The sequence below is a fragment of the Micromys minutus genome (assembly GCF_963924665.1).
Source record: "Micromys minutus genome assembly, chromosome: 24".
Taxonomy (NCBI): Eukaryota; Metazoa; Chordata; class Mammalia; order Rodentia; family Muridae; genus Micromys; species Micromys minutus.
The window spans coordinates 15,494,597-15,517,320 of NC_137959.1; the positions used below are offsets into that span (position 1 = coordinate 15,494,597).

At 37.8% G+C, this 22,724-nt stretch overlaps 1 protein-coding gene across 6 annotated transcripts in view; it reads left to right on the forward strand.

The window, feature by feature from the left end:
- The window catches only part of CHD9 (chromodomain helicase DNA binding protein 9), a gene marked incomplete at its 5' end in the record, with an annotated part of 116,909 nt that overhangs the window by 24,866 nt on the left and 69,319 nt on the right, over nt 1-22,724 (forward strand). For all 6 annotated transcript variants that reach the window (XM_080937054.1, XM_080937052.1, XM_080937051.1 and 3 more), the window contains 5 exons: nt 14,969-15,080; nt 18,802-18,948; nt 19,337-19,405; nt 19,485-19,540; nt 20,530-20,647. In XM_080937054.1, coding sequence (XP_080793180.1) covers nt 14,969-15,080; nt 18,802-18,948; nt 19,337-19,405; nt 19,485-19,540; nt 20,530-20,647 — 502 coding nt within the window. The remainder of the gene's footprint in view (nt 1-14,968; nt 15,081-18,801; nt 18,949-19,336; nt 19,406-19,484; nt 19,541-20,529; nt 20,648-22,724) is intronic.

The window sequence follows — 22,724 nt, forward strand, 5'->3', positions numbered from 1 at the left end:
AAAACCCATATTTTTGTGACAGTGCCGAGGTCATTTTCTTTAAAGACACATTTGAAATTCTTGCAGTATGTCTTTACTTCCCAGTAGCATTGTGACTCACATGAGACCTAACAGTTTAAAACATGATAAAGTGTATTTTCTCAGAAAACCCAGCCCCTCAAAACTCTGAACTGTCTGTAGGGAATTATAATAGGCATTTACTGATTTGCTTTATGTAATAAAGAGAACAGGTATTAATGCTTCAGGAGAATCCTAAGAGCAAAGAAGTGCTCACCTATTCTAGCTGTCTATTGAATCTTGTTATATTTTTATAGTGTTAGGAATCAAAATCTTAGACTTTGTGATTTGTCATAAATTTTACAACGAAGGTCATATACATTCTAGACAAGCACCCTCAGTGCAGAGCCAAGTCTGTGTATTTTAATTTGACTGTTTGCACATCTTCAAAATATAAATATATGCAGCCTTTGTATGTAAAGCTAAGCAGAATGTAAGCCAGCATAGCTTACAATTGTTCTCACAGGGCCAGTCATTTCTTGAAGCCTTCTGTAGAATTTTTCATAAAGTGCTTTACGTAAGCTAATATAAGATCCCTGTTGTTCACATGCACAGAGAACAGAGAGAAGCCCTCTGACAGGAGACTTCTTTGCTTACATCACCGCTGTGTAGTTACCAGTACATTGAACTCTTTATTTTCATTCTGATGTAGTCAAACAAATACAGTCTGTTCTTGGATAATATATCAATAAGTAATTATTATTGGTAGTAACACTATTTGCAGACAAAGTGGGATTCAAAGTTAAATTTCTACTCCTTTGTTTTTCTTTTCAAAAACATTGTCCTTATGTCAGCAGTCTTCACAGCCAGCATAAATTGTGCTGATATTCCGTTTTTAGACCTATTCATTTATTTTCTGTGTATGCCTGGACTGTGCACAGAGAGTCAGTTAGGAGCCTCCATGTAGATTCTGGGAACAGAATCCAGGTCCTCTGTAAGAGAAGTAAGCCCTCTTCTGTGGCGCCATCTCTCCTGCCCTTATTCATCTGTTTTTAAAAGGTTTCTGTTTGTTTATTTTTAATGAAAGTACCTGCTTTTCCAAAATTATATCTGGTTTTAGATTAGGAAGTCTATATTCCACACTACTAGAAGTTAATATTGTTAAGATTTTCTAATTTTAACTTGCTCAGAGATACGGGCAGAAAACTGTAGTATTCAGAAGGACAATACTTTGAAGACAGTGACATTAAAATTGGTAGAGAAGCCTCAAAGGCTATAATAACTGTTATTTGCTTTAAGTCTGGAGATGAAAGACCCAGGCACCGAGAGACAAGTAGTACCAGACCTAAATCTCACTGAAGAGAAAAACTGTAAGCACAGAAAGGAAAGATGGAAATAATTAATTCAAAGAGAAACAGGGATTTTTAAAAGGTGAATTAGAATTGTTAGAAATCGCAGCAGCATTGCCTTGCTGTCTGGAAGGAGAGTGTGGGCCTCTTGTAGGTGTTGTTGATGTCCGTTTTCACTTTCAGTTTGTTTTTGACACTGTCCTGGATCCCATTACCTGGAGCAGTCTGGCCATTGCAGGCCAGCGCTATCTTGACTGGCTTTACTTGTTTTCTGAGAGTTGTATGTTAAATAAAAACAAAAAAGCAAGTAGATTCTTTAAAATGTAATACTATATTACCAATTGCTTTAATTCTTTCTTTCTCTCTCTCCTCTGCCCAAGTATGCCAATCCCCAGTAAGCAGAAAGAAAGAATTTGGAGGCAATTGTACTGAAAGCATTGCTTTTTGGTTTTTTTTGGGGGGGGATGGGGTTTTTTTTTTGTTTTGTTTTGTTTTTGGTTTTTTTTTGGTTTTTGGTTTTTGGTTTTGGTTTTTGTGTTTTGCTTAACTTTCTCTCTTGGTTAAATACATATCAAGATATTAAGTGGTTGCTACAAGGAAAAAACTTGAGCTTTGCTGGACATAACCCAAGGCATATGTGCATGTGTGTGTGTGTGTGTGAGTGCATGTACATGGTGTACACATTTGTGTGTGTGTATATACATGTTTGTGTATGTGCCTGTGCACATGTGCATGTGACTTATAGACATCAGTTCTCTCTTCTCACCATACAGGTCCTAGAGCTCAAACTCAGTCATTACAGCTTGGCAGCAAGCAACTTTACCCACTGAGCCACCTGACCTCTATGGACTGAAATATATTAATGTGGAACATAGAGTTCCTCTGTTAGCCAATAAAACTTTTACTTTGTTATTTATTATAACGTTATAAATAATATTTCTTTATTACGTCTTCTAATAAGGCAGTGTGCTTTATTGTTTTGAACTTGCTGAATTCTTTACACATTTACTGTAGGGATGGAGGTCAAGCCCATGCTTTGCTAGGCAAGCACTTCCCACTAAACTGCATACCAGATCCTCATTTTCTTGGTATGGTTAGGGTTTTTTGGTAGCTTTTGGAGGGGTGGCTTTTTGTTTTCTTGAGACAAGGTCTCATTGCGACTCCTGTTTGACCTGGAACGCACGGAAATCAGCGTCCCTCCGCATCTCAAGTGCTGCTATTGGAGGGTTGTTGTACCATGCCGAGCTCCCAGCCTTTGTTTTTCATTGTTATATGAGGAGGCATTTAAGTAAGAATCAGTTTGTGTTATTTTAAGTATTTTATGATATGTGAATATTTCCTTTAAAAAAAAAAAGTCAGATTTCTTGTGAATTTTAGAATTGTTCAATCAGCACCAGATTATTGACACCAATCATTTTGTATTTTTGGTTGTGAGCCTATCCTTTAACAGCTGAGCCATCTCTCCAGCCCAACACCAATAATTTTGAATACAGTACATACTTAATTCTAATCCCTGTCCTACCCCCAGAGTGTAAGTGTGAATTTAAGAAGCATATTCGGAGGCTAGGGAGATGACTCAGTGGTTAAGCTGGGACACTACTAAGATGTAGTTCCCAGCACCCACATGAGGAGGTTCCCCACTCCTGTAACTCAGCACCTAATGCCTTCTTCTGTCCTCGGTGCACACAGCACTCACATATGCACACACACACACACACACACACACACACACACACACGTAATTTAAAGATAAAATAAATCTTAAAAAATTAAAAAGTGCATTTGTAAACTATAATTTATCGATGACATCCAGTCATGATTGATATTTATTTAATGCATAGATGTGATTTGATATAAACCAGGAATATTACTCTGAAGAAAAAACATTGTTTTAGTATGTTTGAAACTTTTTCTTTTATAGGTTGAGGTGTTTTGTGTGTATGTATGTATGTATGTATATGTTTGCACAGGTATGTGAGGGAGCATGTGTCTGCACATGATGTGAACGTGGAGGCCAGAGGTCGTTGTCAGGTGTCCTCTACCTTGTCTTTTGAGACAAGGTTCCCACTGCACCTGGAGCTCACTGATTTGGCTAGCCTGGCTGGCAGGAGGGCCAGGGACTTGCCCATGTCTGCAGGTGAGTGCCACATGCCTATGTTTTTACATGGGTGCTAGGAAACAAATTCAAGTCCTCATGCTGTGCAGCTAACACTTTAGCAACTGAACTATTTTCCAAGTTGGAGTCTAGATTGTTTTTCTTAACTTGTGCACAGCATGTAAGGGTGAGGTTGAGTCATGTGACTCTCCACTTCAAAGCAGTTTCTCACTGAATTTTAAATTTGCCAGCTCTGCCAGTCTAGCTAGCGAGATTGCCCTAAAGATGCCCTGTTCTCTGCAGAGCTCAGGATTTCAGGCAAGCCACTGCTCTGCCCTACTTTTTACTGTGTAGTGGCTGGAAGTAGGGAACTCTGGTCCTCATTGTTGTGTGGCAGGCATCACTGAACCATCTCCCAAGATCCTGCACTTATGCATATGTATAGCTGGAAAGGTTTAATTTCTGGCACATTAGTGTAGGTGCCATCAGAGTTTAGAGGGCATCAGATCTTTAGAACTGGTGTTATAGGCAGTTGGGAGCCATCTGATGAGGGTACTGGGAACCAAACCTATGTCTTCTGCAAGAGCAGTTTCCTCTTAACTGTTGAGACGTCTCTCTAGCCCCTAAATCGATTCTTTAAAAATATGAGCAGTAGAATGTTCTTTTCAGGGCACTTCATATTATCTCATTTAATTTTCATAAATTCTTTGATTTTGGAGTCAACTTCATTTAGTTACAAGTAGTATAACCTTTACAGATTCTTACCTGCTATCTTTAGAAGGGGGATAATTGCATTGTATGTCTCATTGTATCATTTTGAGGAGGAAATGGGTTATTATTTAAAACAAATAAGACAATATCTAGAATATATGCAGTGATTCGAGGGATTGTGAAACCCTAAATAGCACAGAGCTATCGAGGGGAGCTGAGGCTACACATCTTCCTTACCCACGACCTGGGTCTTCTCTCTCCTAAGGTCATTTTAAAACCAAATAGAAAACACTAGGAAGAAACAACAGAGACAAAACTGAGTTACTGCTTGATTTCGTTGTTTGAGATTTTCTTTGGTGGTGCTATGGTTGATCTCAGTATCTCACATGCATGCACACGTGCGCATGCGAGTACACATACACACGTGGTAGGAAGATTAGTGTCTGGAGCTATACTGTACGAAGCTGTACTGGTAGCTCAATTGTTGCTCCTCTCTAAGGTCTTCCTTAGTCAGGACTTGCCTTCTGACCAATTATCTGACTGAGCTTTTGATCTTGACACAGTCTCATAGTTATCTAAGTTTCAGCACAGCCCTTGAAGATTGAGCTCTTTGGTTCTGTACTAGTCATAGATAGCCTACTGGCTATAGGAACATGGTTTATTATGTATTTGAAGAAGTTTTCTGTTCAGTTATTTTAAAAAATGCTTAAATTTTGAGATATGTTTCAAGCTCAAATAGAAATTACATTTGAGACACTAAGATAGAAAGCAATAAGATCTTAAACTTCAGCTTTTACAGTCTTGTTGGTGTGGTTAAAATGTTTGATTTGGTTTGGTTTTGGTCCTAAAGGTCAAGCACAGTGACTTGTTTGTTCCTGCAAGGGCTTGTTACACTCAGCTCTATCCCCACCCTCTATGGGACCTTTAAGAGTTTGATAGCAGCCTGTGTTTCATAGAGAGACCCTGTTTGAAGACATGATGATAAAATGATATGTGAACTACACTTTTTGGTTTTTCAAAATAATAGGAATTTTGAAATAGTGTTATCTTCAGACAAAAATGGCTGAAGTAGTTGTTTGGCATATGCTAACTAAAATGGTTGTAAAAGTGTATGCTGTAAATGTGTTATGTATTCCTATTACACCAATAAGAGGCCGTGCAAAGCCAAGTAGATGAGTGCAGATTCTCCAGAGAGACATTTCCTCAAGATTCTGACAGTCTCATAACAATTCCTCTGCCTCTTCTGACTGACCTAAATGTAGCAAAGGCTTTACCAAAACATTTTCCTTAAAGCCAGGCACGAAAGCTTGACTGTATTTCACTACCAATGCTTTTCTAATGGTACTGTTTAAATGCTGAAACTCAGATGATATGAAACAGTAATCTGCAGAGTGGGTAGGTGCACGTGATACTCGAGAATTCCAGTTACGGTGTGCTCTTCCGTTAAGAATTAGGCCTGTGCAAGACCAGTAAGGTCTGTGATTCTCAGAAAGGGTGATCATAAGGCATACTCATCTTGTGTGTCAGTAAGAGGATCCTGGTTGTAGAGATGTTACATGTGCGTTTTGTTTATTTTGTTTCATTTTACAAGTATATGTTTTAATAATTAGCAGTCAGCTATGCAGTTAGTCATGTCAGTGCACACTTACCCCAGGACTTAGGAGAAAGAAGCAGGCATATCTGAGTTTGAGACCAGGTTCTTCTATATAGTGAGTTCCAGGACAGCCAATGCTTCATAAAGGGATCCTTTCTCAAAAAATAAAAAGAAACTCTATTCAAACATATTGAATGATTATGTGGATTCTTTATAGTTATTTATATGACATACTCTGGGGGTAGGAGGGAAGCAACATTCAACTCTGAAAAGAATATAATAGAAAATTAAAGTTACCAGAAGTTTATACTATAATATCCTTTCACATTTTTTGGAATGCTGTTTTAACTAAAATAAAGAGCCCATTTAAGGCTTGCTTGCTTTTTCTTGGTGAGATTAAGTTGAGATCTTGAATCCACTTTTTAGGCATTGTCACTGTGATCTGAACTCACATCTTGAACTTGTGCTGCAAGCACTTTACTCACTGAGCTGTTTCCTAGCCCTGAAATACGTGTGTGTGTGTGTGTGTGTGTGTGTGTGTGTGTGTGTGTGTGTATGCATTGTGTATGTATGTTTGCATGTGTGTATGTATGTATGTATGTATGTATGTATGTATGTATGCATTGTGTATGTATGTATGTATGCATGCATGCGTGTATGTATGTGTGTATGGAGAGAGGGAGAAGAGAGGAGACAGAGAGAGCTGTTCTGTTTACTGGGTTAGGATTGGTTTCTCTGTGTAGCTCTGGCTATTGTGGAACTCTGTAAACCAGGCTGGATTTGAACTCAGACATCTGCTTGTTTCTGCCAGTGATGTTAGGATTAAAGCATGTGTCCGCTATGCCCGGCTAGATATATTTATAAGATAAATATATCTGATGCCTTTAAATATGGCCTCATTTCTTTTTACTTACTTAGCAAAAACAAAATAATGTAAAATAATAATGTAAAAATTACATAGGCAATTCTTGTTTTGCTTTGGGCCGATTGAGACAGGCTTCTGCTGTGTAATTCAGGCTGGCCTCGAACTCATAGTCCTTCTGCTTCATCTTTCTAAATGTGAGGATTACAGGCATGATTCATTCATACAAGTATGGTGGGTGTATTAATTACAGCATATGGACTAATTGAATAAGATTCATTGTCCAATTATTGCAATGAGAGAATCAGCAGGGGGCAGTTGCAGCTTGACACAGGGTAGAGCTTAGCTGGTTAACGGCCTGCAAATAATGAATGGGCCGGATATAAATGAATGCACACATCTTGTCCAGAATCAAATGTAGACCAGGCTGGCCTCACACTCACAGAGATCAACTTTGCCTCCCAAGTTCTGGGCTTAAGGGCACCGGCTCCTTTAGTATTTTTTTAAGATAAAAAGTTGCATAGAGAATTTATTAGATTGTTTCATATTCCTATGTTGTTTTATTTTATGAATACTTCTCCTTGAATTATAAGTTCATTGTATTTAAGGATTCATTTCCAATGAAAACTTACTGGCATTTGTGTGCTTGCTTACTTGGCTCTCTTAATCACCCGAGTCCCTTCAGATCCCAACTGCCGTCATTGGAGAGCCAATAAAAGGGTTCTGATTGTTCAGAAGCCACACAAACATTAAAGCTTTACTGATAGCAGCGCTTAGATTTCTAGTTCATCAAACTCTGCTTACTAGTGTTAAATATTTGTTGACTGTCTGAAGTAGATATGGCAGTTTATTTTAAAATCAGTAAAGTCTCATAGTAACCTGGAAATAAAGGGACCTTTGTTGTTGTGTGTGTGTTGTTGCTGTTTTCCTTTTTACTAGATTTGTGACTGCAACAGTTTTGTTTTATTATTTGGTGCTAACCTCTCCCTGTCTATTGAGACTGGTACCTGCTCTGCCTATCCTAGATTTTTTCCTCAAAATTAACAACCCATACAAGCAAATGAACTTTAAAATTTAGTGTAGTATAAATGAAAAGAAGTTCAACATTGTCTTGAGTATTTACCCCTAGCCTGCTGGGACAACAGAATACTTTGGGGAGTTATTTAAAACTGGAGCCTGGTGGGCTGGTGCACACCATTCAGCCCAACCCCCTGGAGCCTGAGAGTGAAGAGCGCAAGTCGGAGGCCAGTGCAGGCGACTCAGAGGGACCGTGGCTTCCTAGAAGTGTGTGTTTACATGTGTGGAGTCTGCGTTTTATCCCAGGATAGGATCAGAATCCATAAACCTGAGGTTGCTTTTTGGTTTTGCTTGGTTTTATACATTTGTAGGAGTTTAGATTTTTACTTTTTAATTTTAAATAATTTCAGGCTTGCAAAATTAGGTCACAGTTCTTTTAGGCTTTTCTTTCTTTTTTTAAAGATTTATTTATTTATTATATGTAAGTACACTGTAGCTGTCATCAGACACACCAGAAGAGGGCATCAGACCCCATTACAGATGGTTGTGAGCCACCATGTGGTTGCTGGGATTTGAACTCAGGACCTTGGGAAGAGCAGTCAGTGCTCCTAACCACTGAGCCATCTCTCCAGCCCTAGGCTTTTCTTTCAGTTTCCTCAAATGTTGACATTTTATGTAGCCATAGCACAAGGATCAAAACTAAGAAATAAATATTTGTACAGGCCTATTAACTATTCCACTCCTATTAACTATTCATTTGCAATACTGTGTTCCTTTTACTCCTTTTTAACACCCATCAGAGACTTGCTTTAAATTGCTTCCAGTCATCCCGCATCTGTCTTCCACATACTGAACTTACAGTGACATTCTTACATTGACATTCACTGGTCAGTCCTTCCTAGGCTTGCTTCTTTACTGTCTCTGCTAATTCTCCTGAGGAATCTGTACTCTAAATAGACTGCTTTCTGTTCAAGCCTAGCCTATGCTAATCTAACAGCATGTTAGTAATGATTCCCCTTAGTAGTGTCACGTAGATGAATAAGCTAACGCAGCTCAGCCACTCAGTGTCCCAGGAAAGCAGCTTTATGTCTTCACATGTGTGCCTGCTCCAACCTTACCCAGAATCACGACAGCCGGGATTATGTCAAATATCAGAACAACTTTCTGTGATACATGAAACTGTCATTTGTAAACACAAAATATATGTAATATTCTGGACTCAAGCTTAGTAAGCTACTATATCTGAAATTTCTGCTACCACATCGTGGTTTTATTTTGCTTTGTTATTTTGATGTCTGAGAGTGAGCCTAGGGCCTTGTACGTGGTCAGTGAGCAGCCTTCCTTGGGATTGTACTGCTCTTACGGAGTTAGACTCTCAAGTAGGTTGCAGTGACATATGTCTAGAATCCCAACCCCCAGGCGTCTGAGTCAGGATTCATACTAAATTCAAGGTTAGCATGGCCTACATAGTCAGAATTTGTCTAAAAATGTCAATGAGAATTTGAAAAGGATTTTTGCCTGTATAATTAAAAATTATAAGCAAGCCTATGAAATAAAATTATATTCTAGGCCTATGTTAGAAGAAAAATATAGACTACATAAGATAAAATTTTATCTATTAATCAGATATCTATCTGTTTATGTATATGAGTATTTTTGTCTGCATGTATATCTATCTGTACCTCAGATGAGGGGATCTGATCCCACAGGACTACAGTTATATATGGTTATGAGCAGCCATGTGGGTGCTGGGAATTGAACTCGGGATCTCTGTAAGAACAGCAGTGCACATTGAGCCATGTCTCCAACCCTGTGAGGTTAAATTTTAAACTCTTAGTTTCCTTTAAAGTAAAATTTTAAGTTTTTAAAAAATTTTTTTTGTTTTTGTTTTGTTTTGTTTTGTTTTTAATTTATTTTGAGACAGGGTCTTGCTGTATAGTTTTTTCTGACCTAGAACTACCTGTGGTGTGCACCTCTACGTCTGGCCCCAATGATGTATAAATGTATGTATGTATGTATGTATGTATGATTTTTACATGTATGTCTGTTTATACATGTACATGGGTGCTTACAGAGGCCTGTAGAGAATGTGAGCTCCTCTAAGACTGTGGGTACAAGTGGCTGTAAACCACTTGAAGTGGGTGCTGGTAAAGAAACAGTCCTCTCAAGAGCGGCAAGTGCTCTTTATTGCTAAGCCATCTCTCCAGCTCCTTAGTTAAAGTTTCTCTTTAAAAAATTTTATTTTCATGCATACAGATGCTTTGTCTGCCTGTATGGCTACAGACAAGAAGAGGGCATCAGATTATGAGTCACCATGTGGTTGCTGGGAACTGAGCTCAGGACCTCTGGAAGAACAGCCAGTGCTCTTACCTGCTGCACCACCTCTCCAGCCCCCTTAAGTAAATTATATCTATAACAAAGGCTTCTTAAACCTTTGTTAGGGACACTTTTTTTGTTTTCACCACCCAAAAACTATTGGTGTTAGGATGAAATTGGTAGTGCATAGTAATTAGTATTTAGATAATATTTGTCTGTAAAAAATCATTTTTAAACAGCTTAATGCTTTGAGAATCTTTTTAAATCTCTTACACTTTTGGGAAATGAATAATATAACCACCGGATAATCATTTATAATTTTTTAAAATGACTAAATGTCTAGTTTGCCTTGTCCCATTTTTTTTTGTTTGTTTGTTTCTTTGATGTTTGTCTTACATGTAGCCCTGGCTGGTCTGAAACTCACCATGTAGACCAGGCTGGCCTCACACTAACAGAGATCTGCTTGCCCGTGGCCTACGTGCTGAGATTAAAGGTGTGCACTTCCTTACCTGGCTCATGATGGTTTCTAGAGACTCAGTACATTTGAGGCATCCGAGGCTGCTGCTAACAGTGTATATCATTTTGTAGCAAATATGTTACTTAACTGTGTTTTGTCACTTATTGTATGTATGTGAGCATGTTTATACAGCATGTGTGTGGAGACTGAGAACAATTTGAGAGGTTCAATTCTGTCTTTCCACTGTGTGGCTCCCAGGGACTAAAGCCAGGTTGTCAGGCTTATCAGCAAGTGGTCTTCATCCACTGAGCCATCTTGCCAGCACACAAGTTTTATAAATAAGTAGAAGTATACTTAATGATTAGAAAGCATCTTAGATGCATAATCAATATGCTTTGTTTTTACTGCTGTAACAGAGAATTGTATTCTGTGCTTGTTCACAGTGCACTGCAGTGAGTTAGCTCGGTCACAGTGCACTACAATATAGTAGCTCCGTTACAGTGTACTGCAGTGAGTTAGCTTGTCTACACTAGCACCACCAGCATGTGTGCCAGTGCAAAGACCTTTTTCATCAGTGTGCAAAAGGAGGATTCCAGCTCCTCTATCATTTCACACACATTCTCTGTAATGTCATATGGCTTGTGACTAGATTCAATTTAGGTTTAACAATAACTTGAGAAAGACCAAGTTTCCAGGTCTGGCAGGGAAGAGTAAACAGGGACTAAATCTCACTGAACGCCCATATTCAAAGGGGTTTCGAGGTAGAGGGACAGGAGCTAGGAGCTAGTGTTTTTAGTTTTTATTTTTTTTAAGTTTTTTCTTTTAGACTTACTTGTTTTAAATGTATGAGTCTCTTGCTTGCCAGGGATGGCTATGTATCCTGTACATCCTGGAGTTGTGGGTGGGTTGAACTGCCATGTGGGAGCTAGGAATCCAAGATCCTCTGCAAGAACACTGAGCATCTCTCCAGTCCTGAGTTTTTTAAGAAATTTGTCTGTTGTGTCCAGAGCCAAGAATACAGAAGAGGGTACTTGTTCAATAACATCTTAACTTTTTCTATAGACTCTTTTACTTTCTTTCCTTCTTTTTTTTCTTTTTTTTTTTTCTTTCTTTTGGTTGTTCTTGTTGTTTTTGCTTTTTTTTGAGACCTGGCTTCTCTGTGTTCTCTGTGTAGCCCTGTCTCTCTGTCCTGGAACTTGCTCTGTATACCAGACAACCCAGAGATCTGCCTGACTCCATCTGCCAAGTTTTGGGATGAAAGGCATGTGCCACCATCTTCTGGTTGACTCTTGCATTTTCAAGGTCATTTGCTACTACAGACTGTAGTTCTTCAGGCTTTATAGTGAATATGTTAAATTTATAGCTATTCTTTTATTTAAGTTTAATTTTTTTTACTTATTTTGAGAGGGTAGAGCATACATGAATGCCATGGGGTACACGTGAATTCCATACGACAACTTGGGAATTGTTTCTTGCTTCCACCATGTGGTCATGGGGATTGAATTCAAAATGTCAGGTTTTGCAGCAAGAAGCCTTATCTATTGAATCATGTTGCCAGCCCATTTCTATTTTTTCTTTTTATTTTATGTACATGGGTTTACATGAGTGCACCATATACAAACAAGGTATCAGATTTCCAAGTACTAAACAGCTGTGAGCTGCCAGTGTGGGTGCTGATAATGGAGCCCAGTTCCTCTCACCACTGAACTGTTGTGCTAGCTTTCCCCACTCCGCCCCCTGTAATCTGCAGGATTTTGAGGAAATCGCTTACCTTTTTGAGTTCATTTGGTCTCCGTGTAAAATAGAATTGAGTTGGTTTTGGATTGAGAAATGAAAATGACATGACACTGACATTGTAGATAAAGAGAAAGCACCAGAGGACATCACAACATCAGTCAAGATGGCTTCCAGGCAGGTCTGTACTGTAGGGGAAACGGTTGAGACAAATGCTTAAAGGAGGAAGGACATAAGCAAAGGCCATGGAGAGACAAAAGGAGCATCACTGCAGGTGGTCCTTTCATCCTGTTGCACATTATCTTTTTACGTCCCCTTTGCTCCAAAAAATAACTATACTTTTCTTATCATCTACACTCCCCCCTCACATATTCTCAAGAGTGTGTGAGAAGACAAGTAGGAATTAGCATTCACTTGTTGAGCATGTCAGACCATGGAAAACCCTTGTACAGCTCAGTCACATTGCATCCCTGACTGGGAAAGTCCTACTAGTTTTAGGTCATAATGAAAAGTCACGCTTCTCCACTCCGCCATCCGCAGTGCTGCAGCCAGCCCCAGGTCGTTGCCTTTCACCTGATCAAGTTTCTCTGGCTTGTTCTTCACTCACTTCTAGTCACACTACTCTCTTGTTTAAAAATACTATTCCTTAGTTCCCTCTTAATTCACTCGAATGTATTTCAGTGTCTATTCATTAAATATATGTTGATGGTGGTAAATAAGACAGGTAGAGTCTTATCCTATGGAGCATAACTTTAAAATGTCAGTCTTAACATGTCATTACGGGCCTTCTAGGATCTGCCCTCTTGCCTCCTCTGTGTGTGCTCTCTTGTGACTACTGCACATCTGCCTTGCCTTTCTAGGTGTCCTCCTGCCTGGATGTCCCATAACCTTTACACTGTCTGCTGAGCTCCTCTTCCTCATTTACTCAACACCTCAAAGTCTGCTTTTTCCTGTAATGCTCCCTTTAATCTCCCATAAAAAGACACATTGAATTCTGTTCTAACCTCCATTTCAACATTTTTGTCATGGCCCTTGTCTATGACTCTAAGGCTGACATTTTTCAGCTGACACAATTCGTAGTTTCCATTAGTTAACATTTATGATCTGCTAAGATTATGTTAAGAGCTAATATAGTATATTGCTGGGAGGAAGCCTCTGAGATAAGCAACCTCTTGGAATGGTAAATCTCTTCTGTCTCATGTTTCTGAGGTTTCGGTCCATAGGCACTGACTCTCTTCCTCTGGACCACTGAAAGGGCAGGAAATCATGGCTGTGAGCATGAGGGAAGAGAAGCTACTCATCTTAAGTGAGCTGGGAAGCAGATGGAGAGGACGTATCCAGAGTTTAAAACGTCCCTCCCAAAGGAACCCTAATAGTGCCATCAGCTGAGGCCCAAGCCTTTAATATTAACATTTGTAGAACATTTAAGATTCAAACTGTGAAACATATATTGTCCCTTATTTGTTGACAGCCAGGGAGGTGACGGCTACACTGTCTCTGTCTTGTAGGCTGAGAGGTGAAGCTGTCGTAGTTAGGGCTTCTACTACTGATACAAAACACAATGACAAAAAAGCAAGTTAGAGAGGAAAGAGTTTGTCTGGCTTATACTTCCACAGTACTGTTCTTCATTGACGGAAGTCAAGACAGGAACTCAAACAGGGCAGGATCCTGGAGGCAGGAGCTGATACAGAAGCTATGGAGGGGTGCTGCTTACTGGCTTGATCTTCATGGCTTCCTCAACCTGCTTTCTTATAGGACCCAAGACCATGAGACCCCTGGATGGTACCATCCACCATCGGCTGGGCTCTCTCCCATCGACCACTAGCAGGAAATGCTGTACAGATGTATCTCATGGAAGCATTTCCTCAACTAAGGCTCCTTGCTTTCTGATGACTCTAGCTTATATCAAGTTGACTTGCAAAGCCAGCCAGTACAAATAAAGGGCAGGGGAGATCAGGCAATTTGCTCAACGTTGAGGGTACAATTCTCTGAACCTGTGATCTTATCATGCACATAACTTTCAAAACTGATAAATAATTGTTAAGGATTTGGATCTATTTGATGTACCACATATGGAAACATAGGAGAAGTTTTTAGTTTTGGAAATAGAGATACCTAGAGGAGAATTTTGCTGGTTGGTAACATGGATTGTGATTAATATGGCACCTTAATAATGTTACTGTTGTTTCAGATAGTGAAATCCACAATTCCTGTACTTACCTCTCAAGCAAACAGGCTTTTACTTTACAGATGTGTGTTTGATATGTGTGTAATATTAACTGTAAAACCAGAAAGTTATACTGACATATGCTATAAGAATTATATAAACAGTACTTCTTACTTCTAGCTGCATATGGTGTAGGTTCCATAACCCCTGACATGAAATGAAGGTGGTGACAGATGGCTGGTTGTCAGACTGTCTGCAGTGCAGAAGACATTGCTGTGGGGTAGGAAGAGTTGGCCTTTAGGGAGCAGTATCCTCAAGTACAAGTGATGACTGAGCAGTAGGCAGGAAGTAAAGGGAAGTCCCTTTCTCTGTATCTACACAATAGTAAATTATTTTCATTGTTAAGTAATTGTGTGACTTGAAATGTTTCCCATGAAAATACATTCAGAACCTAAGAAGCAAGAGTTAGGATTGTCTCCTCACTGCGCTGCTGACTGCAGCCAATCTATTAGAAGAGTCCGTATTTTGAAAACATCCATATAAATTTCAGGATAATTAACAAATTTGGCTAGACATGCACACTATAAAATTATGTTTATCGTGGCAATCTTAACTCATCAAATGGAAAACGCAAAGTTCTGAATCTTAATTCCTTTCCTCTTGAAACAGCAAACTCATCATTACATTGGGTAAGAAACACAAGAGAAGGAATGAGTCTTCAGATGAGCTGTCTGATGCAGAGCAGATATCCCAGCACACATTCAAGGAGCAGCACTTGCAAGTGAGTATTCCTTTTTATTCTGAGAGGTGAAACACTCTTAGAAATTATTTAGGGAGCATAACATTGCCTCATGGATATTTACGCTCTAGTTGAGTGATAAAAGTATAATTTATTATATAGTAAATACTGTAGGATAGCCTTATTCAATATCCCTCTAGAATATTACCATATAATATTAGATGTGGGAGGAAATTTATCTGCCCTCTGTAAGCCCCTCATTTTTCAGTAGTGGAACTGAAACTCTGAGAGGTTAAATAACAACACAAAGTCCTGGATGGCTCTTAACATGAAGCAGTGGCTGGTGCTATTTCGGACTTATAGAATGCTTTCAATGAAATAAACGGTTGAGATATTAATTTTAAAAGTCATACAAGTTGCAGAACAAATTAATTGACTCATTCCTAGAGTCAGTACTTTTTGTCTGCTTATGTTGAAAAAAGATAACCTATGATACTAAAAATCCCAACAGACATAAATACTGTGCATTTTGCCTTAAAAATTAGGTATATTCTCAAAATAATCTTATGGGGAAATATATATATATATATAATCTACTATAGTGAAGGTCATAATAATTCAGGCCACCCTCTGCTTTCTATACTTAAAATACTATTGTAGGCCGTACGGGTGGTGGCAATTGTTGAATTATGGGGCCAGAAAGCCCCTGAATGGCCTTTCTTCTTCCTTATGCAGCTTCTTATCCAATGGGAGAGTAGTGGCTCAAGGCTCCTGGGCTGCTGCAAGAGTTGAGGTAAGGGCAGTGATCGAAGCTCCTAATATCACACGGCCTGGCCTTTTCTTCATATGCTATCCATAACTTAGGTAAACTTATACTTAACTTATTCAATATCAGAATTTTTAGTTTAATTTTCACTAGAAGAATGCTGGCCACTTTTCCATTTGTAATTTACCGACAGTGCAACAGTAGTATAGTTCTTTGTAAACATATTTTTATTTTCTCACTGCAGTGATAGGTTTTCTGTGATAAGTGTGTTGCTTTAACAAAACAAAAATAAATTATATTTCTAGCAAGTATAAATCTCCATTATGGTGTATCTGACTGTCATTTTAGACATGAGAGGAAGGTCCACACAGCTTTCACTGACAGCAGTAGGTTCTCAAAATGGACTCTTAAGGCTGAATTAGATTTTAGAGACAAATCTAGACTTGTCAATATGATTAATTTTATGCCTTTAATCTTGATAAAGAGTGCTTTCATAGTCAGATTATATTTAGAGGCCTATACATTTGTATAAATACCCCTGTAGCAGATTATAAATATTTATAGAAAACCACTGCTTTCATGACAAAGTATTAGTCAGTTAAAAACATAACTCAGTGCTCTCTTTACTCACAGTGCATGGAGAAAGCCAGAAAAAATCACATTTGCCAATTATATGGACGTCAGATTAGTTTACATACTTTTAAAACTAGTTAGAGATGTTGTATGATAGAAAAATGTAACTGGAGAAGTGACACAGTTTTGGCCTTACCTAAAATGTACGGCTGTATACGTCACTGAATGTGGTTTAGGTTGAGATCATCCACACACTTTGACATCAGCTAGTTAGGCTGACCAACTCTTCGCAGGATGAGAGGACAGTGTACAATGAGTAGCCCTCATTCTGTCTTGGGAAGTTGTGCATTATTATATTTGAGAAAATTTTTATACCATGTATTTACTTTTTACTAAAGATTAGTGGCATTTCAGAGGACAATAAGAGGCCAAGTTACCAGAAAAGAAACTATAAATAGCTGAAAATATCTTATAATTTTATAAAAACATATTGCATGACTCAAACTTATTTAGAAATCATGCATAATGAAACTTCAATAATACATATATGTTTTATTATAGTAAATGTCAAGTTGAGTGCAAATTTAAATTATTTAGAACATTAAGATCTATATGACAGTTGTAATAGAAGTCTAAGCATACATTTAACCTACAAAAACTCATAGAATTCTCCCTTTAGGGAACAATAAACGTTTCATGTATTTTTAAAATTAGTATGTAAAAAAGGTGGATTTCTTGTAGTCTTTTTTTATTATGGTTACATATTACCTTCCTGTTTCTTCCATTAGAAAATGTAAATGTAAGGTTGGGTGTGTTGGCACATACCTTTAATTCAAGTACTTGGGAGGCAGAGGTAGAGGCAGGCAGACCTCTTGAGTTTTAGGCCAGCCTGAATTCCAGGACAACCAGGGCTACACAGAGAATTCCTGTCTCCAAACAGACAAGTGAACAAACAAGCAAAAATGTAAATGCATTTATGTCCAACAGAAGGGCAGGAACTTGTTGCTCAGTTGTAGAGCACTTGCCTAGCATTAGCTTGATCCCCAGTAGACCCCTCCCCCCACCAGTAGAAAGAGTATGGTGACACGTCCTAACAAAAAGACATAGAATTTGGCTATCCATATATTGCTTTTCTCTCTTGCAGTATTGCTCAGCTCGTAAAACAGAAGAAGCATGGTCTTCCAAAGGCCATCACCACTGCACGCTTAGTACAGCACCAGCCTGGTGCCTCACCACCACACAGGTTCAGCTGGCTCTGTTACAGCTGCTTTTGTTACGGTTGTAAACATAGTGAGAAAACTCCCACATAGATAATACTGCAGAAACTATAGGTAGAAAATATGGAAAATATGGACCATTTTCTGATACCACTTCTGAGGAATGCCAGGAAATGGAGCAGGAAAAGCAAGAAGGGTTGGATTCGCACAGTAACTCTATTACTCATTAGACTAGACGGATGAAATCCTTCTGCTCCGAGTGATTCGTGGGAGTGCAAGCACCCTTATGTGGTTTTGTATTCTCAAACTAATCTATGCTTGGATTTTTTTTTGTTTTGTTTTGTTTTTTTAGTGAAAACATCAAACATTGTGTAACTTGGTTTTTTCAAAATTCTCCTTGAATTATAAACAGTCAAAAAAAAAGATATTAAATAACTAGGGAGGTAGGTTAAAGCCTTATACATTTGATTCTGATTTAAAGTTATACTCTTAAAAAGACCTGTTACTATAAGTAATACCTTTAAAAAGGCCCTAGTTACATGGGTTTTGTCCTTTTCTTAATGTTAAGGAAACTATTAAGATGAGTGAAACAATTTATTACTTCATCTAGATGTAATTAAACAGAGTCATTTTATGTATTTATTCTAAAAGATTTCATATTGTTTTCTATCTTAAACATTTTTACATACTTTAGAGAACATTTAATTTCTTCTGCATTTATACCTCAAATAATTATTTAACAAGTAACCACTTGCTGTAACTTTTAGGTTTGGGACCAATGTGTGAAACTGTATATAGTTTAAAATGTGTATTGCCTAGGAAGTAAATTAATAGTTAAATAAGATAACCCTTTATTTCTAAAGAAAATGAATCCAGCAATAAAGGTATTACTAATAGAACATTGCCTTTCCAAGCTGTGAACTAGTTCAAAACAGAAGCAGATCTTTTTAGTCTTAGTTTATAAAGGTGTCACTAAGCTCTCATATTTGAAATTGGGGCAAGTGAAGCCTTGAGAGGATTGTGAACTCATGGCCGTGAGCATGCTACAACCTTTACTCAGAAAATGATGAGACCAGTGTGGGCTGTACTTTCAAGTTTTTGTTTTCTTTTCTAAGACATCACCAACATAAAGAGTAATATTCTTTAAATCCCTGCTAATTATTTTAAAAGTAATTTATATAAATCAGATCCATGTGGTTCATTACAGAAAAGAAGATCAAATCGACAAATTAAAAGGAAAAAATATGCAGAAGATGCGGAAGGAAAGCAGTCTGAGGAAGAGGTGAAAGGCAGTCTGAAAATGAAGAGGAATTCGGCTCCTCCGCCTGGAGAACAGCCTCTGCAGCTGTTTGTGGTAAGACTAACTCAAGAGTCCTTGTTTCTGAAACTTCCTTGTCTAAATGACCACCACTTAGTCCATATTCCCAGTTTTACTTTCCTTATGCACCATGAACCAAACATTTAGCCATTGTCAGTTGGATTTGAAACCTTGGGCAAATGTTTATCCTGTATATGCTCGAGTCTCTCCTTGGCAGTAAAAGCAGGGATAGTGGTGGTTTCGAGATGAAGGAGTGGAGCGTGGTTAGTAGCGGCCGTGCAGATGATGTCAAGGGCATGAGGTTAGGACTTGTTTTTCATTCCCGACATTTCACGTAGGGCCCAGTGTGAATGCATTGCTGTCTATTGAATGACACTTTCTTTGAGAATATAGTCCATCATAGATTTTTCCCTCTTTCTCATAGGAGAATCCAAGTGAAGAAGATGCTGCAATTGTAGACAAAATACTAGCTTGTAGGATTGTAAAAAAGGAAGTAAGTAATACCACACTATACTTTACATGTTAGATTTTGTGTTCTGCTTGGATCACAGTTATTAATTTTAATTTTTTAGATATCACCTGGAGTTATGCTTGATACAGAAGAATTTTTTGTAAAGTACAAAAATTAGTAAGTATTTGAATTAAAAATTATGGTGTAGCATTATGGTGTTTAGTTAAATATAAATTATTTAAGTTATAAGTATATTGAGTTATAATTAATATATTTTCATTTTATTTACATTTTAATAAAATGTTTATTACTTGTAATTGCAAAAACTCAATCATTAAAAAGTAAAAAAGTTGTATTTGAAAACTTGTATCTCCAGGTAGTGGTGGCACACACCTTTAATCCCAGCACTTGGGAGGTCGATTCAGGCAGATTGCTGGGTTTGAGGCCACCCTGGTCTATAGAGCTAGTTCCAGGACAGCCAGGGCTACACAGGAAAACCCAGCTCCTCAAAACCAAACAAAATAAAAAGAAAGAAAAAAAGAAGGAAGAAAAGAAAGCCTTTCATGTTAAGAATAAATATTTGAAATTATATGAACATGTAAGACAATTATAAAATATGACTTTATAAATTATAGGTATTCAATCCCTTTCTGTTTTGAGCTCTTCAGGTGTTATGCTTATACAGGACAGCTGATCTTTCTGTTGCTGTGCCAGATGTATAATGTTGATGGCTGTGCTTTAAGGCTTTTCCGCTTTACTTTGGTTAAGACAGTGGAATGACCAGTTCAGAGAAAATGCATTCCGTTTGTATAGTTTCCAGTTTTTCTCCAAAAACAATTATGTGGGTTTTGATGTACATAACTTTGATCACGACAAAAGTCAGTATAATAAAATGTAATAAAACGTAAGTCATGTTGTAGAAATAGCCTTTGGTCAGCCAATCAAACTCTGGAGACAAACCAGGATTCTGTGGCTACAATTTTTTAGCATTTCAGAATCAAAATGGCTCTTTTAGAAGTCTTATGAAATCTATTGAAATTGAATGAAATGATTACCTATATGTGAGATGAAATCTGTATAATATTTGGATATTATAATTAAAAATACATTTGAAGAAACATAGTTTTCTATATCATTCTAATGTATTGTTTTTATAAAACTTTTAGCTCTTATCTCCACTGTGAATGGGCCACGGAACAGCAACTTTTGAAAGATAAAAGGATCCAGCAGAAAATCAAGCGATTCAAGCTAAGACAAGCACAGAGGGCACATTTTTTGGCAGACGTAAGGAAACGAATGTTACCACATTTGGTATTATTCATCGAGATTTTAAGGATGGAGCTAGGAATGCGGCTCAGTGGTAGAATATCTGCATAGCGTACACAAAACTCTGACTTCTGGTCTCAGAACCACAGAGTGAAACACTACTTCTAATATTAATAGTTAACAATACATGTTATCAACTGGTCAGTCCACTGGTTTAACCGAGGTCAAAATGTAAACACTCAAAGTGCAGTCATCAACATATACATCTGACATAGCAACCGAAAGATCAGCTGTCGTGTATAAGCGTAACACCTGAAGAGCTCAAAACACAAAAGGGATGATTACCTATAATTTATAAAATCATATATCATTTCTCTCTTCCCAAATCACCTTGGAAACTCCTGGAATAAGAGTTCTAATAGGTAGGCATAGTGGTGCATGTGTTCAGTCTTAGAAAGTAGATCTCTGTGAGTTGTGGCCAGCCTGGTCTCCATAACAGTTCCAGGCTAGCCGTGGCTCTCCAGTGAGTGTCTGCTTTTAAAAAGATAATGCAAAAGTACCCATAATTCAGTGGCAATTAGTGCTTATGGTTTTAAAGTAGCACGTGTTTTGGTGATTACAGTTGACTGTGGATTTGTTACTGTCACAAGGCATTTTTCAGTGTGTTCTTCAAGTAATGGAAGTAGTGAATAAGTAGGAAGCATAATTTTTAGACTATGAAATGCATCCCATATTTGTCGTGAGCTTTGTTGTGAGTGCACAGCACCATTGAAAAGGTTTGTTCCCAAAAAAAAAAAAAAAAAAAGTAGGTCAGCTTTTCACCCTGCGTACGCATTAGCTCAGCTACACTGCTTTGTGGGATTGTGTTGCTTTGGCTGTGATCTGAGAATGGTGCCTTTATTTCATGTTTGTGGACCAAGATCTTACTTTCAAGACAACAACTATGCTTTTCATATTGTTTCAGCTTTTAACAGTGTTTTTATATTTTAAAGGCCCTGTACTCTGATTAGCTTTTAATTTTCAGCAAACTCCCCTAATTTCGCACCTGTTTTTGTTCAAAGGGGTTTCTGATAAAGAACAGCTAAGAACACAGACATAGAGAAACAAATTATGCATTGGAACTATTTGTATGAACCTCCCAGATGTGGATTAAATAAATAAAGGAAAAAATTAATTTAAAAAAAAGAAGAAAAAGAAAAGGGTTTGTTCATATCCAGGCCTCACTGAATAACCTCATTTCCTTTTCTCATTTCTCCTGTCTCTTTGATATTCTTATTTTTGGTCAGGGTTCACTGTTGTTGTCCCAGCTAGCCTGGAGCTCACTCATAACTCACTGGGTTATGAGTAGATCAGGATAGCCTTAAACTTTGTGTGGTCGCCCTGCCCCTTTGCACACTACTACCATGTAGTTTTGTTAATTTTTTTTTCTTTTTTCAGTTTGTTTCCATTTAAACTTTATCTTGAACAAGATGGTTATTAAAATACCAGAACAAATTTTCACATTCATTTTAATTAGATTTTTTTATTTATGCTATTTACTTTAATTCTAACATTGTCTCAATTTTTTATTATTATACATGTACATTTTTTCTGACACATTTGAACATATTTATAGCACTTGGTCTCTTATAATAGTACAATTATTATTTCATCAATAGGCCTTATTTGTATTTCAGAAATTATTGTACCTGTTATAGTAGAAATGTCCCAGAGTTCAATCCTGTTACTTTTAGTTGTTATGATTCCTTTAATTTGGGTTTGCTTTTCCATCTTGGAGTTTTTTTCCATCTTTGTTTGTTCAAAGTTTCTCTTTGTAGCCCTGGCTGTCCGAGAACTCACTTTGTAGACCAGATTAGCCTTGAACTCATAGATGTGCCTGCTTCTGCCTCTGCCTCCTGAGTGCTGGGATCAAAGACTTGCCACAACACTCAGTTATTCTTTTTTTTTAATTAATTAATTTATTGTATGTATACAAATACACTGTGGCTGTCTTCAGACACACTGGAAGAGGGCATCTCCAGTACAGATGTTTGTGAGTCACCATGTGGTTGCTGGGATTTAAACTCAGGACCTCTGGAAGAGCACCCTTAACCGA